At 38.4% G+C, this 12,860-nt stretch overlaps 1 protein-coding gene across 50 annotated transcripts in view; it reads right to left on the bottom strand.

The window, feature by feature from the left end:
- The window catches only part of LOC123503122 (muscle calcium channel subunit alpha-1-like), a 230,015-nt gene that overhangs the window by 18,397 nt on the left and 198,758 nt on the right, over positions 1-12,860 (bottom strand). For 48 of the 50 annotated variants that reach the window (XM_045252615.1, XM_045252618.1, XM_045252580.1 and 45 more), the window contains 7 exons: positions 10,959-11,042; positions 8,881-8,949; positions 4,414-4,434; positions 1,239-1,427; positions 823-928; positions 564-709; positions 123-347 (listed from right to left, as the gene is read on the bottom strand). In XM_045252615.1, coding sequence (XP_045108550.1) covers positions 123-347; positions 564-709; positions 823-928; positions 1,239-1,427; positions 4,414-4,434; positions 8,881-8,949; positions 10,959-11,042 — 840 coding nt within the window. Of the gene's footprint in view, positions 1-122; positions 348-563; positions 710-822; positions 929-1,238; positions 1,428-4,413; positions 4,435-8,880; positions 8,950-10,958; positions 11,043-11,843; positions 11,928-12,860 lie in introns of all 50 variants that reach the window. The other 2 variants (XM_045252591.1, XM_045252590.1) reach the window with 2 other exon arrangements.

Raw genomic sequence — 12,860 nt, 5'->3', positions numbered from 1 at the left:
AGTGAAGTGAGGACTGATTGTGGTAATGGATAAAGCACAACTGTTTGAATGGAAGAATAAACTAATGTTTCTAGGATACCAAAAATTCAAGCTTCAAAGTAAAAAAAAGGTTATTGCCTCACCTTACAGGCTACTCGATATGGACACAATTTTCCAAAACCGAGCGGCGGTGATATTTTCCTGAGAAGAGTGACCACATCAAGATGTTTGATGCGGCCTTTGGCATCTGGGTCATACTCCGACCACAGTGTGATGAACTCGTCAAGGTGGTGAGGCCCGAGGATGGACCAGTCACGGGTTAGATAGTCAAAGTTGTCCATGATGACAGCCACGAACAGGTTAATGATCTGGAGAGGTGGAGGAATGCATCACTAAATATGCCAACTTGGTAAAATTTTAAATGTAAATTTGAACATGAGCAGTAATCCATGATAGAAAATACTGCAATGCTTTCTCAATAAAATAGAGGATAAAACTGCAAGAAATAAATAAAGCATAAAGGGAAGAAAGAAAGAAAGGAGGAGGAGGAGGAGGAGGAGGAGGAGGAGGAGGAGGTCACTCACCAAGAAGGAGCAGAGGGTGTAGAAGGAGATGAAATATGGGTAAGCCACCATGGAACCACAGGTCTTGGCGGCAGAGTCTTCAGAGTTGGGATCACAGCCAGCGTCAGGCGGGAGGCACGACAGCATGATCTCTTGCCACGCCTCACCTGAATGACAGTGTGGGTTAGTCTTAACAGAAACATGAATAATAATCACTGGCATTAATACCAGCAGCATTCCCAGTATCATTACACCCCAGAAGAATAACATGTGGACACACCTGTTGCTGATCTGAACAACACCATCACTGCCTGGAAGAAAGTCTGGAAGTTGTTGTGCCGGTGAATGTGGGTGTTTTCAAAGTCCAGTGCAATCTTTCCAAATACCTGAAGAATGGAGATACATTAGTGTCATCTCACATGAAAGCTCCTTCAACCAATATAAAGATGTATTAATTTGTCAAAAAAAAAAAAAAAAAAAAAAAAAAAAAAATATATATATATATATATATATATATATATATATATATATATATATATATATATATATATATATATATATATATATATATATATATATATAAACAAGATTCTTAACTAGTATGAGACTAATACAGATAAATTAATCTAACACATTCTTGAATTTCATAAAACAAAAAGAGTAACAGTGTTTTCCTGTCAACACTTCTTGCCTCACCTGCATGCCCACAACTCCATAAATGAAGAAAAGGAGTAAAATGAGCAGTGCAACATATGGCAGTGCCTGGAAACTCTTGATGAAGGTCCACAGGAGAGTGCGGATACCCTCTCCCTTGGACAGCAGCTTGACCAGACGCATCACACGAAACAGACGGAAGAAGTTGATGGAGAAGAGATTAGAGCCCGGCTGTGAGTGAGGGAGATGGAGGTTAGAGAGTGAAGTAGCTGGGTGTTCGGGGGCATGTTAGTGATGCACTGAACCATTGATGCCTAGCTTTACTTGCCTGGCTGGACACTGCTGTTGCTTACCTACTGCTGCAGGTTCATAGTTATAAAATCAAAACAACAGAAGGGATCTAAACCTGTAAGAAGGCTAAGAGAACCATCAGTGAAACTAAATGTCTTAAATGAATGCAATAAGCACATTTTTCAAAACAATATTTTGAAAAGATGTCAAATTTCTAGAGTGATAAAAAAAGTTCCAAAACTCAACAATAACTGTCAATTGCTGTTACAATAAAATAAAACGTCTAATAAAAATTGAATCTTCATTGATTATTGCACAAGTCTTAATTACCTATGTATCAGTCATGACTAGTCCTTGGAAAGCTGTCATTGGTTTGAAAAAAGTAAATGCAATTGAAAATAACACTGGTGTGGATCAGTCATCTAATGCTGCATACCTGGAAAGTGTGCACATAATATATGAACATCCTAAACCCACCTCTTTCTGTCCACACTGAAAGTAAACCAGTCCTTCTTAAAGGTAAAAGAATGAAGCAGGATTGACTCTTTTATATATCTTTTAAAGCACTAATAGAGTCACTCCTTAAACACTGAAACCTGAGTGGCACTCTAAGAGGAAAACAGTCCAAGAGCAAGTGCCTCTGCTCACCTGAGTGCACTGCTACACTTGTTCACCTGTTATGTAACAAACACTCTATGCAATGTCCCCCTAATTTCACTAAAATTTAGTAGTGTTACATCTTGCAACACCTAAAATGTCATTCATACCACTGATGAATGACTAAACATTTTACTAGTAATATGTGAGGTGAACAATATTAAAATCTGGTAGTTATTCAACTTGTGAATGTCTGTTGTGAATGATCAGGCAATTGTCTTGTGGTGAGCAAATCCTGTGCCAGGCAGGGTGCATGTCTCTGTGGCAGTCTGTGGCCAACTTGCCAAAGCAGTCCTGGCTCTGGGGACTGAAAGCTTCCAAGACAGTGAATGAGTGTTGGGAATGGATAACATACAAAGTGCTGACAGCTCTGGGGGCCTCAGGCCGGGCATGTAATGTTACTGAGGGACTTCACATGACTAGTGAATATGCTTCACCAAGATGCTCCTTGGAAAAAAGTGTTATAATTCCATAGCAGCAGGATGCACATAAAACACATACCACATTCTTAAGCTTCAAGACATTCACTGTTGCACAATACCATGAGGAAAATGGTGAACTTCCAGTTAGCTCCTAATATAACTCTTGGGAAGTCAACTTTTCCATATGAAAATTAATTTTCTCACTCTTGGAAAGATACTAAGATACTTATCCAAATATTCTACCCAGACTAAACCTAAGCATAGAAATATAAAAGCTGCATCAAGCATATATAATATATATATATATATATATATATATATATATATATATATATATATATATATATATATATATATATATATATATATATATATATATATATATTAGTGACAGTTTTTGACATGATATGGGGAGATAAGAGTAAGGCTGAGGCACAACACAGTGCATTGTGATTTCATTGTTCATTAAAAACTAAAACAAATAAATAAATAAATATATAAATCTAAATCATAATGACTGAACATTGCAAGCATGCACAAGTTTGATTAGTCATGACTAAGGCTACCTTGGTGGATTGCTCTCAGCTTTACTCACTCTACCATAAAAAATAGTTGAGTCACATAACTGTAGATGCAAAGTAACAGTAAATACCATTGCAAAGCACAAGACTGGGAGTACTCAGTGACCAGGCAGGGAGTGCTTGGCCTCCTGACTCACTCATCACCTAGTAATATCATCGTAAGAATAATAACTCATAATCATAATATCAATCACTCTATGTCTATACTCCATGCCAAGTAGTCTACAGCTGCTCACTAAGCATGGCAAAATTCAGACTAACTACAGCTACTAGCCAGAGCAATCGTTCATTTGGCACGAATGGAAACCACGGCTATAGTGACTGGCTAGTGAACAGGCGAGCACCAACAAGCCTAACATTAAATTGAACACAAGCACAGAAGCAAGACTCTCAATCAACCATACACTAGTAACCGTACAAGACATGCAGCTTTATTTTACTGTATATTAGCATGATGCACTTTTAACACTTTTCCATCACAGAATAAAAAAAAAATTATGCAGTACATTGGTAAAAAAAGTACTGACAGTTTTATCAAATAACTTAGGTTGCTATTCATTTTTGTATTGTATATGTATATATATTTTTTTTTTCCCCTTTGAGGACGAGCAGAGAAATTTGATTTGTCAGCATTCATGTCCCAGGAAGACATGATCGAGAGAAAGACATTGGTGAAAAATTATAACAATTTAAAGGGTTCAAAGAAAGTAGAAACCATGGAGAGACTGGAGCAAGTGGAGCTGAAATGCAACCCCAAAGGGAGGAGAGAATCTATGGAAGGGATTACACACACAGGACATGACTATCACTGTAATGAGAGAGAGAGAGAGAGAGAGAGAGAGAGAGAGAGAGAGAGAGAGAGAGAGAGAGAGAGAGAGAGAGAGAGAGAGAGAGAGAGAGAGAGAGAGAGAGAGAGAGAGAGAGAGAGAGAGAGAGAGAGAGAGAGAGAGAGAGAGAGAGAGAGAGAGAGAGAGAGAGAGAGAGAGAGAGAATACTTACACATACACAAAGAAGAGACAAACAGACAGTCACACAGACAGAGAGGAGACAGACAGACAGACAGACAGACAAGAGGAAGATACTGATACTATTACAAAGATCAGTGGGAAGGAAGAGTTCTGTGTCTAAATCTACTGGACCAAGCAAATCACAAGACACCCACAACACATACAATTAATTATGTATATATAGATAAATAATATGTATATAAAAAAATAAATAAATGGTATAACGGTACAGAAGCGAGATGGAATCGACAGAACAAACCCAATCCGGTGGGCTCTCTTGCTGTTGAGTTTTTTGCAGTTGGGGGAACCAGAGGTGGGATCGAAGCATGAAAAAGAAATACAAGACATGAAAAGTCTCACATAGCTGCCTGGAGAGGAGAGCTGATACACATACACACACACATGTACACACACACACACACACACACACACACACACACACACACACACACACACACATACACACACACTACAGGACATGGATAACTTAAAAATAGAACACAGACACAAGACAGGGAAAGAAATAGAAGCCTGGCAAGCAATCCTCAGCCCTCCCTTGTGAGTGACTGAGGTCAGGGCTGGGAGGTCAACATCAAGGTGGCATGACCTGGCCGGCACTCAGTCATGCCTTGCGGGACGTGCCCAAAGTCTCACATTTGACAACTCAAATGGGAGACAAAATTTCTTAGCAATGGCATTCAGTTCAGTCACCAAAGAGAAAAGGAATTACTTGTTCCCTGAAGCTCATCCACATCTTACATCTTAAGAAAACTAATAGCAACAACATTGTCTACCAATATGGAGGTAAATGGGCAAGCTCGTTCAAGAAGCTTAAAAGCTAAACTTACACCTGGGAAACAGTATAAACAAGATCTAAGCTTAACATACATTGTAAAGTGATGACACAAATAAACAGACACACACACAGATACAAACATACACAGTCACACACATTCACACTTACACACACACAGGCTCTCCCTTCAGGGCAGCCAAACTACCATACATAGCTGGGCAACGAGACAAAACCTTCCCCCACAAGGCAGTGCACCTCTAACGGGCTACACTGTGATGAGGGATGAATGCAGACAAGTATATTTCAGTCTCTGTGTGATGGTGGTCTGTGCAAGTAAGGAATCACTGTGTCTGATGTAGGCACAGTTTGTAATGGAAATGAGGAAGAAGAATGACAGCCTCTAACTAAAGTGTGTTTCTAATAATGATTTTTGTGTGTGCATGTAAGAATGAAATTATATGGTAAGTGAGTCAGGTTCATGTATATCAAAAGCAAGCACACAGATGAGAAAAGATGTGTAGATACAAAGTTTTTGTAATTATATATTTTTTTTCTTGGAAGATGCTGAATATCTAAGAGAACACACACAGAAGTAATGAAACTAGATATGTAATCTAAGTTAATATACTTTAAAGAAAGTGTGGAGGCAGAAGAAAGCATGAAAGACAATGATGTACTGTGTGGTATCATGAGTTAAATAGTCACTTGATGTGATGCTCATGAGCATTAAGCAAGATGTGTTGGGAACTAAATACTCACGATAGTCAAAACAAATTACTAGGATATATTTCAAATCTACCTCCTCTTTCAATTTTTATGAAAACTGAAAGTTATTTAATGAATTTTAGCAAAATAAGACCTTTTTTTTTTTTAAATAAAAGTCTGGTGTTACAGAAAGAAGCTACAATAGCTTAATGAAAAATGGAATGACAAGAAAAATGTTTGTGTCATTCTTAAGCTCAGAAGAGAAAGATTCAAACAGTATACAGAAAAATGGATTAAAAGGTTTTGTATGACCATCAACAGAAACATATATCACATTTGATCAAAATGGAGCACATGTCTCCTAATCACTCTGATCTACCAATAATAAAACAGTTCTTGCCCCAGAAAAATTATGTAGTGGGGGAAAATTCTGTTCAATAAAATACAGGCAGCTTTGTTGACATTCAAACAAACACACGGCTCTACAAGGATGGAGGCAGCGGCCTGACGTCAACACAGACAGCAGGATAACACTGACGCAGGGTCTGGGGACGGCACCATGCTACTGAGTGCCAGGGAAATCCATGAGGCACAGTACCAATGGACACCAGGAATGTATGTCACTACTTTGAGAATGCCATGCGATCAACCATCCCTACACAGGAACCCACAGTTGCACCTCGGCATGCTGGAGGCAGTCAGTATAACATGTCCTGTGCCACTATAAGTTTTGATGAAGAAACTGCAGATGAAATGCAAAATGTCCAAACTTCTCTGGCTGGTACATACTGGTTTCTAGAGCCATGTCATCAAAGCTCACAAAGAGAAGTGTTGGTATTAGTTCCCAGTTCTTGCATATTTTTCTCAGTGTGAAAATCATATAAAAAAAAAATCAAGCCTAAGTTACATAGGAAGCTATTACTTCATTGTCCAAGTAACTACAATTATCTTACTAACATACAAGAAGCCAAGTAAGGCGTACCTACTTCACATTAATTGCATACGCATTGCTGTTCAATTACTACATATATACGTATATATAAATATATATATGATGTCTTGCAAGGGGAAGAATTACGAGGCACTGAATGTAATTATAGACGTAATTCTTTTTTTCCTCATGCATAGTGAGAAAGCTTGCATGATGGTGTGAATGAGCATACTGATATATGTCAATGATGGATAGATGACTGTGTGTGTATATATATATATATATATATATATATATATATATATATATATATATATATATATATATATATATATATATATATATATATATGTATGTATGTATATATTTACCTAGTTGTAAATGTGTGTGTGTGTGTGTGTGTGTGTGTGTATGTGTGTATATACGAGGTGTAGAGATGACCAGAGTAAATGCATAATGTAATGGTGGACTGAGCAAGTGAATGTGCTGCATGTGGTGGCATCTCATGCAGTATTCTGGCAGGTATATTTCCCATTATCTGCCAACATCTTCACCATTTCCAAGAAGCTGACAGAAAACAGAGATGACTACTACAACTAAGCAGATACAAGTCTATCAGACATTGCACGCTTTATTGTATCTAACTGACTTCATTTGCTAATATTCAAATTGTGAAAAAGATTTATCTATGAGTATAGTTGCATTTTGCTTTATTACTAGAAAACAAAATGGAAATAGAGGAAAGTTAAACTGTCTGATTAAAGAGGGCTCTCTTAACTTGCATCTCTGTTTTCCCTGCTGCACCTTATAGTTCAGGGTGATAGTGTAATATTTGTTCTTTATGATATTCCAGGCATTAATCTGGCCATAAGTAATACTTTCCTACATTACAACATGGAGCAATTTACTCTGAATCAAGATACCATGCACAGAGATGTGGATATACAAATGTGTGTGTGTGTGTGTGTGTGTGTGTAGGTAGGTGGGTAGGTAGGCAGGTAAGTCACTGGATGGCAGGCATGTGCAAAGGACATGTGTCAGTGTGTGTGCAAGGGCTGTGTGCGCACCACTACTCTAAGAGACGAGGCTCTACCACAGACACCACCAACAAGCACCAGCTGCCCCGCCGCTGCTGGGGCCTCGCCACACACCCCTCAGGCTGTTACCCAGGCATGAAAGAGGCCAACCCATGCCTCTAGCATCCAGACCACTGATGCTAGATGACCACACTACTGGTTACCCTTTCCTCAAGTCTGGTACTACATACACACACACACACACACACACATACAAGAACTGTGTATCTCTCATGAGTGCACTGGTGATGTTATCTTTCTGGGTGCATGACAAGTGTTTCCTTCTGACTATATGAAAAGATTGTGAACTAAAAATAAGATAAGGCACATAAGTAAAGACATAAGAACAAAAAAGTAAGCCACAATGTTTGTGAAAAAAGTTAAGGAATTAATATAAAAATATGATAAGTATATAAAATACGATAATATTAATCAATCAACAAAAAACATTGATAAAAATTCATACAAATATTGATTTTTCTTTCAATATACAGTATTTTTTAAGTACAGCTTAGTGTGAATGCCAAGAGTATGTGATGAGTGAGCTTAAAACTGGAAGTGGAGTTAAATGACACTTTGAATGCTTGAAAACTGCATGCAGGATGAAATGATATTCTGTATTCAAACACACACACACACACACACACACACACACACACACACACACACACACACACACACACACACACACAGACATGAGATGGTAACCAGTGAGTGCTGGGAGGGACACCACTCAGCCTTGTATTTACTGGCACAATCACAACATTGATATAACAACAGGGTATGGAAGTTGTAGAGTATCTAGCAGAAAAATTGTTATTGCAAAAAAATACATGATTAAAAACTGTGTTGGGGGGAGTATAAGTTATCAAGAAAGTTAGTTTATTACTTAGTATGAAGAACATTGAAAGACTAACTATTGGAAAAGCAATATTGACTCATATTGAAAACTAGTAATATCAGTATTTCAGATAGACAAGAAGAAAACAATGGCAAATTTTATCTCAAAACTGTACAATGTTCCAATTTTTCTTTTATTTCTTTTATAGCTTTGAGGTATGTACAAAATCATTTAAGACTCTTTACAATTAAGTCTTTTTGTTTTTGTTTTGTTTAATTTAAGATCAATGCAAAAACATCACTACTCTCTGGTTGGAGGGAGAGATAAATGTGTTCCGTGCCTGTACAACCTCCACACCGAGTTCTCTCAGGACAAACCTTTCTGGTCCTGTAGTACTCGTGGCCCATGCTCTCAGCTGCTGCCTGCGCCTGATTGCTCACTAGTTTCTGGTGTGAGGAAGCCTAAAGTCAGGCAGACTTCAAGGGACGGTGCTGGGCCTCCTAGCGACACCACCACCACCACCACCACCACCACCACAAAGCATCACTGCCAAGGCTACATCAACACCACACCACCATCACAAAGCACCATTGCCAAGCCTATACTATTACCACCACCATTGCACCACTACTACCATCATTACACTCTCACCATCACCAGTATAACATTGTCACTGACACCCTTTCCAATATAGTACCTCCATCACCCTCACCACCACCAGCGCCACATATTTTCCCTGCACAAGCCTGGAAATGTTAATCATTAAACCCAACACCTGCTGCTTCCAAGGAGAAAATATCATGTTTTCTTGAGGAAATAAAGAGGAAAATGACACAACATACTGATTTTTGTAAACTAACACTTCCACTTGTGTATCACCACTATGTAGAATATGTATTATAGTACTTTACTTATCTAAACATAACACCCCTTTCTGCAGTACGTCATTATAATGTTTTAGAGGCCCAGAATTGAGAATAAATGTCCAGAAGGAATAATCTTGTTTCCCATGTTGTAAAGTAAGTACAGTATATGTTGAATATAACCCCACAAAACATCAGCTGATCACTTCACAGAAAAGAGCCGTACAAACCGAGAGATGACAGTGACGTTAAATTGTCTTATGACTTCAACCAAGGATTACTGATGACAACTAGCAATTAATGGTGAGCATCAGCCAAACATCAATCTAGCAACAATAATTAACATTTAGTGTAAATAGCTGCCTTTAACTAAATAACACCTAAATTAATCAATAAACAGTGTAAATGAATTTGTCATGAAGGTGTCACTGTTCAATAATATGTATGTATCTTACTGGTTTGTGAATGTATTATCAGAATGATACACAAACTTTTATATTTCATCCATGACAAGGTTCTGTTTGGCATGATGCCAGTCATCAAGCATATTCCTTTATTTCCATGAAGCAACTCAACACTATGCACATTAATTCCCATCAACTAGTAGAAAATGAAAAGTCAAAACTGAGCAATACCCAAAAAAGAGCACTGCTCTTAGAGACGGCTTATATAAAAGTAGCAAGACTTAAAAGGAATGCAGGAAGTGTCAGTGATAGCAGCCCTTACTCTCAAAGAAAGCAGCCTGCCACTGTGGTGGACATGTGACCAAAGAAAGTGATCACTCAAACAGTAACAAAAAGTGGCTATTAGTATTGAGTAAAGGTAACTGTGACGAGAGCATGACAAAAATTAGCTGATCATACATGACAGCTGTTATTTCAAGCCCATGCATATTTATTAATGTTTCTAAAGCATTGAATATGGAAAGTCTGGATGTATTGTTCCTGAGTGTAGAATGAAGAGAAAGAAGACTTCACCAGTCTTCAACTTCTCTATTTCACTGTTTCACTATCACTTCTATGCCTCAAATGTTGCTTGCCTTCACCCAGTCCTGTCCTACCAGCCTCTCCTCCTACGGCCATCGTGGCATAACACATCAACACATCCTCCATTTCAGCTCTAGTGCGACACCAATGAGATGCAGAACAGACCCTGAAAAGTCCCTATCCGAGGTAACATTTTCAGGTCTTCCACACTTTTCCATGCCTTATAGCGTGACACAGCACAGAAAGGCACCTGTCACAACCTTAGCACCAAAGGGCTGTGGTAGTACACCATTTTAGATAGAACACCATTTGAACTATTTCTTGAGAGGAAGAAAATGGGACGAGTTACACAGAATGATTCCACTGTTAAATATAACACTAATATCAAAGCAGGACACAAGTGAGAATATTTTGTATTAATCCAATACTAACAATTCTGAAATGCATCGTTATTGCATTCATTGAACTATTAGTAAAATAAAATATATAATATCAAACTTTTCTTTTGTATTGTTAATTGAAGTAAAATGATAAAATAAATGTAAATGAAATATTTCTTTTGTTTCAGAGAAGAACGAGAGAGCAGGTTAATGGAAGTATACTTACATTGACCTCGGAGTAGACGATATCAATAAAGCTGCCGAGTACAATGATGAAATCAAAGACATTCCACGCGTCTCCAAAGTAATACTGCAAACAAGTACAGAGTGAAGAGAAAACACATTAGGCACCAAACATGTCTACGGCCAAGAGCTACAGTAGTACACAGTAACCTACACCAAGGGCAGCAGCTTCTTTGCTGTCCAGGCAGTGATGACAACTGGAAATTACTGGGAGGACCAGAGTCACAGTGGGAGTTCAGGGTTTATGAAGGTTCTATGTCAATGTGTTGGATTTAGGCAGCCCATAAGGTTGGGAGTAGCTGCAGGAGTTTGGTGGGACTGTTGCTGTCAGGGGGAGATGGCAGCACATGGGTGTGGAGCAAAGGAAAGCTTGAACAAAGATACAAGCCTTCATAGTGTGAAGCTGAGGGTATTATACTGACTTTAATGTGAATATAACAACAACTACAAGTTCTTAAACGCAAAGAATATTTTTTGGAACAACAAAGAAAGTATGATCTCTGTAGGTATCAAACAGATACTTTTGTCTTAAATAGAGACTCATCATTGGAAGAACACTCTCACAAAGCTCCACTGTAAGGCGAGGGGCTTTACAGCCACACACTCACACTCACACACCACCATCTCCTCCATGTGTAGTTGGGACCAATGGCTCTTAGAGGCTTCTTTGGCAGAGCCAATGAGAGGCACATTCTCTTCTGCCTCATGCTTCCCTCTCATCTCAATGGTCAGTGGTCCCAACAAACACTGGTTTACCTCTTTTAGTGTGCAACTGGCAACAACGTGTTATGTGAGGTGAGTCCTACGGCGGCAACTAGCTAGCCTACGGATGCTCCTCACACACTCTCACATACGGCTTCTTACAAACCTCCAACTTAGAGTAGGCAATGTCGAGTATACTGCCCAGCACCACTGAGAAGTCAAAGATATTCCACGGATCTAGAAAGTAAAACTGAAAAATGGTGCAGAGGATGAAAACAAAAGAAAGGGGTTTAATGATGAAGTTGGCTACAGTAAAGGAAAAAAACACTAATAAATAAAATGACAAAAAAGGTGAGCAAGTGTAGTGTCAGATGCATTACTAAATCTATGAAAAATAATCTATGAACAGGTTTGTTTCCTCTTTTTATACTGTAACATAAACTGAGCAATAAATACATCAAACACCCAAGTACAAATGTTTGATGTAGATATCTTTATTACTGTTTAGTGACACAGTTAGCCCTTCCACTTTGCAAAACCAAACTTTTGCTGGGTGTTGAGGGAAGGGTGTGGCATTAGTGTGTGTAGAGTGGCATGTGGGCCACTCAGGTGACAGCCAAAAGTGTGGCAATGATGTGTCAGCAAAATAAAAAGTGGCAACACTGTGCCGGCCTGTCAGTCTTAAGTGATGGTCTGGCTGGATCCTCAAGATGGTCTTTCATTGGCTAAATTATCCTTAAGCTTGCATATGACTGGCTGCATTTAAGAAGTTGATTTGCCTTCCATGTCATTAAGATGCATTCCAGCAACAGATTCTCTATTTTGTACATAACCTTATTTCCATTAACTAAAAAAAAAACATGAGCTATATAAATATAACATTATAAGTGAGGAAAAATCCTTTGCAATAATTCCTTTTAAACTGAATTTTGTAGAAAGGAGAAACAGCCAAAATGAAAATTCCACGGCAAAGCTGGAAGAACACAAGCTGTTACAATAACATTTAGAGAAATGTGTGAATGTGTCTGGAAGAGGACAAAAATTGATGCTGCTTTCCTTAGACTTTTAATATTCTGGAAGTAGCTTGGGTCTTATTTAATTTCATGTACAATACATGTTTTATTGTGTGAGCAATAAACCATACAAGTTTTGGTGCTTTGACAACAGCACATATTGATGGAAG

Source organism: Portunus trituberculatus, chromosome 13 (genome assembly GCF_017591435.1).
Source record: "Portunus trituberculatus isolate SZX2019 chromosome 13, ASM1759143v1, whole genome shotgun sequence".
NCBI lineage: Eukaryota > Metazoa > Arthropoda > Malacostraca > Decapoda > Portunidae > Portunus > Portunus trituberculatus.
Note: the sequence above shows the minus strand (reverse complement) of the source record. Positions and strands in the feature narration are given on the sequence as shown.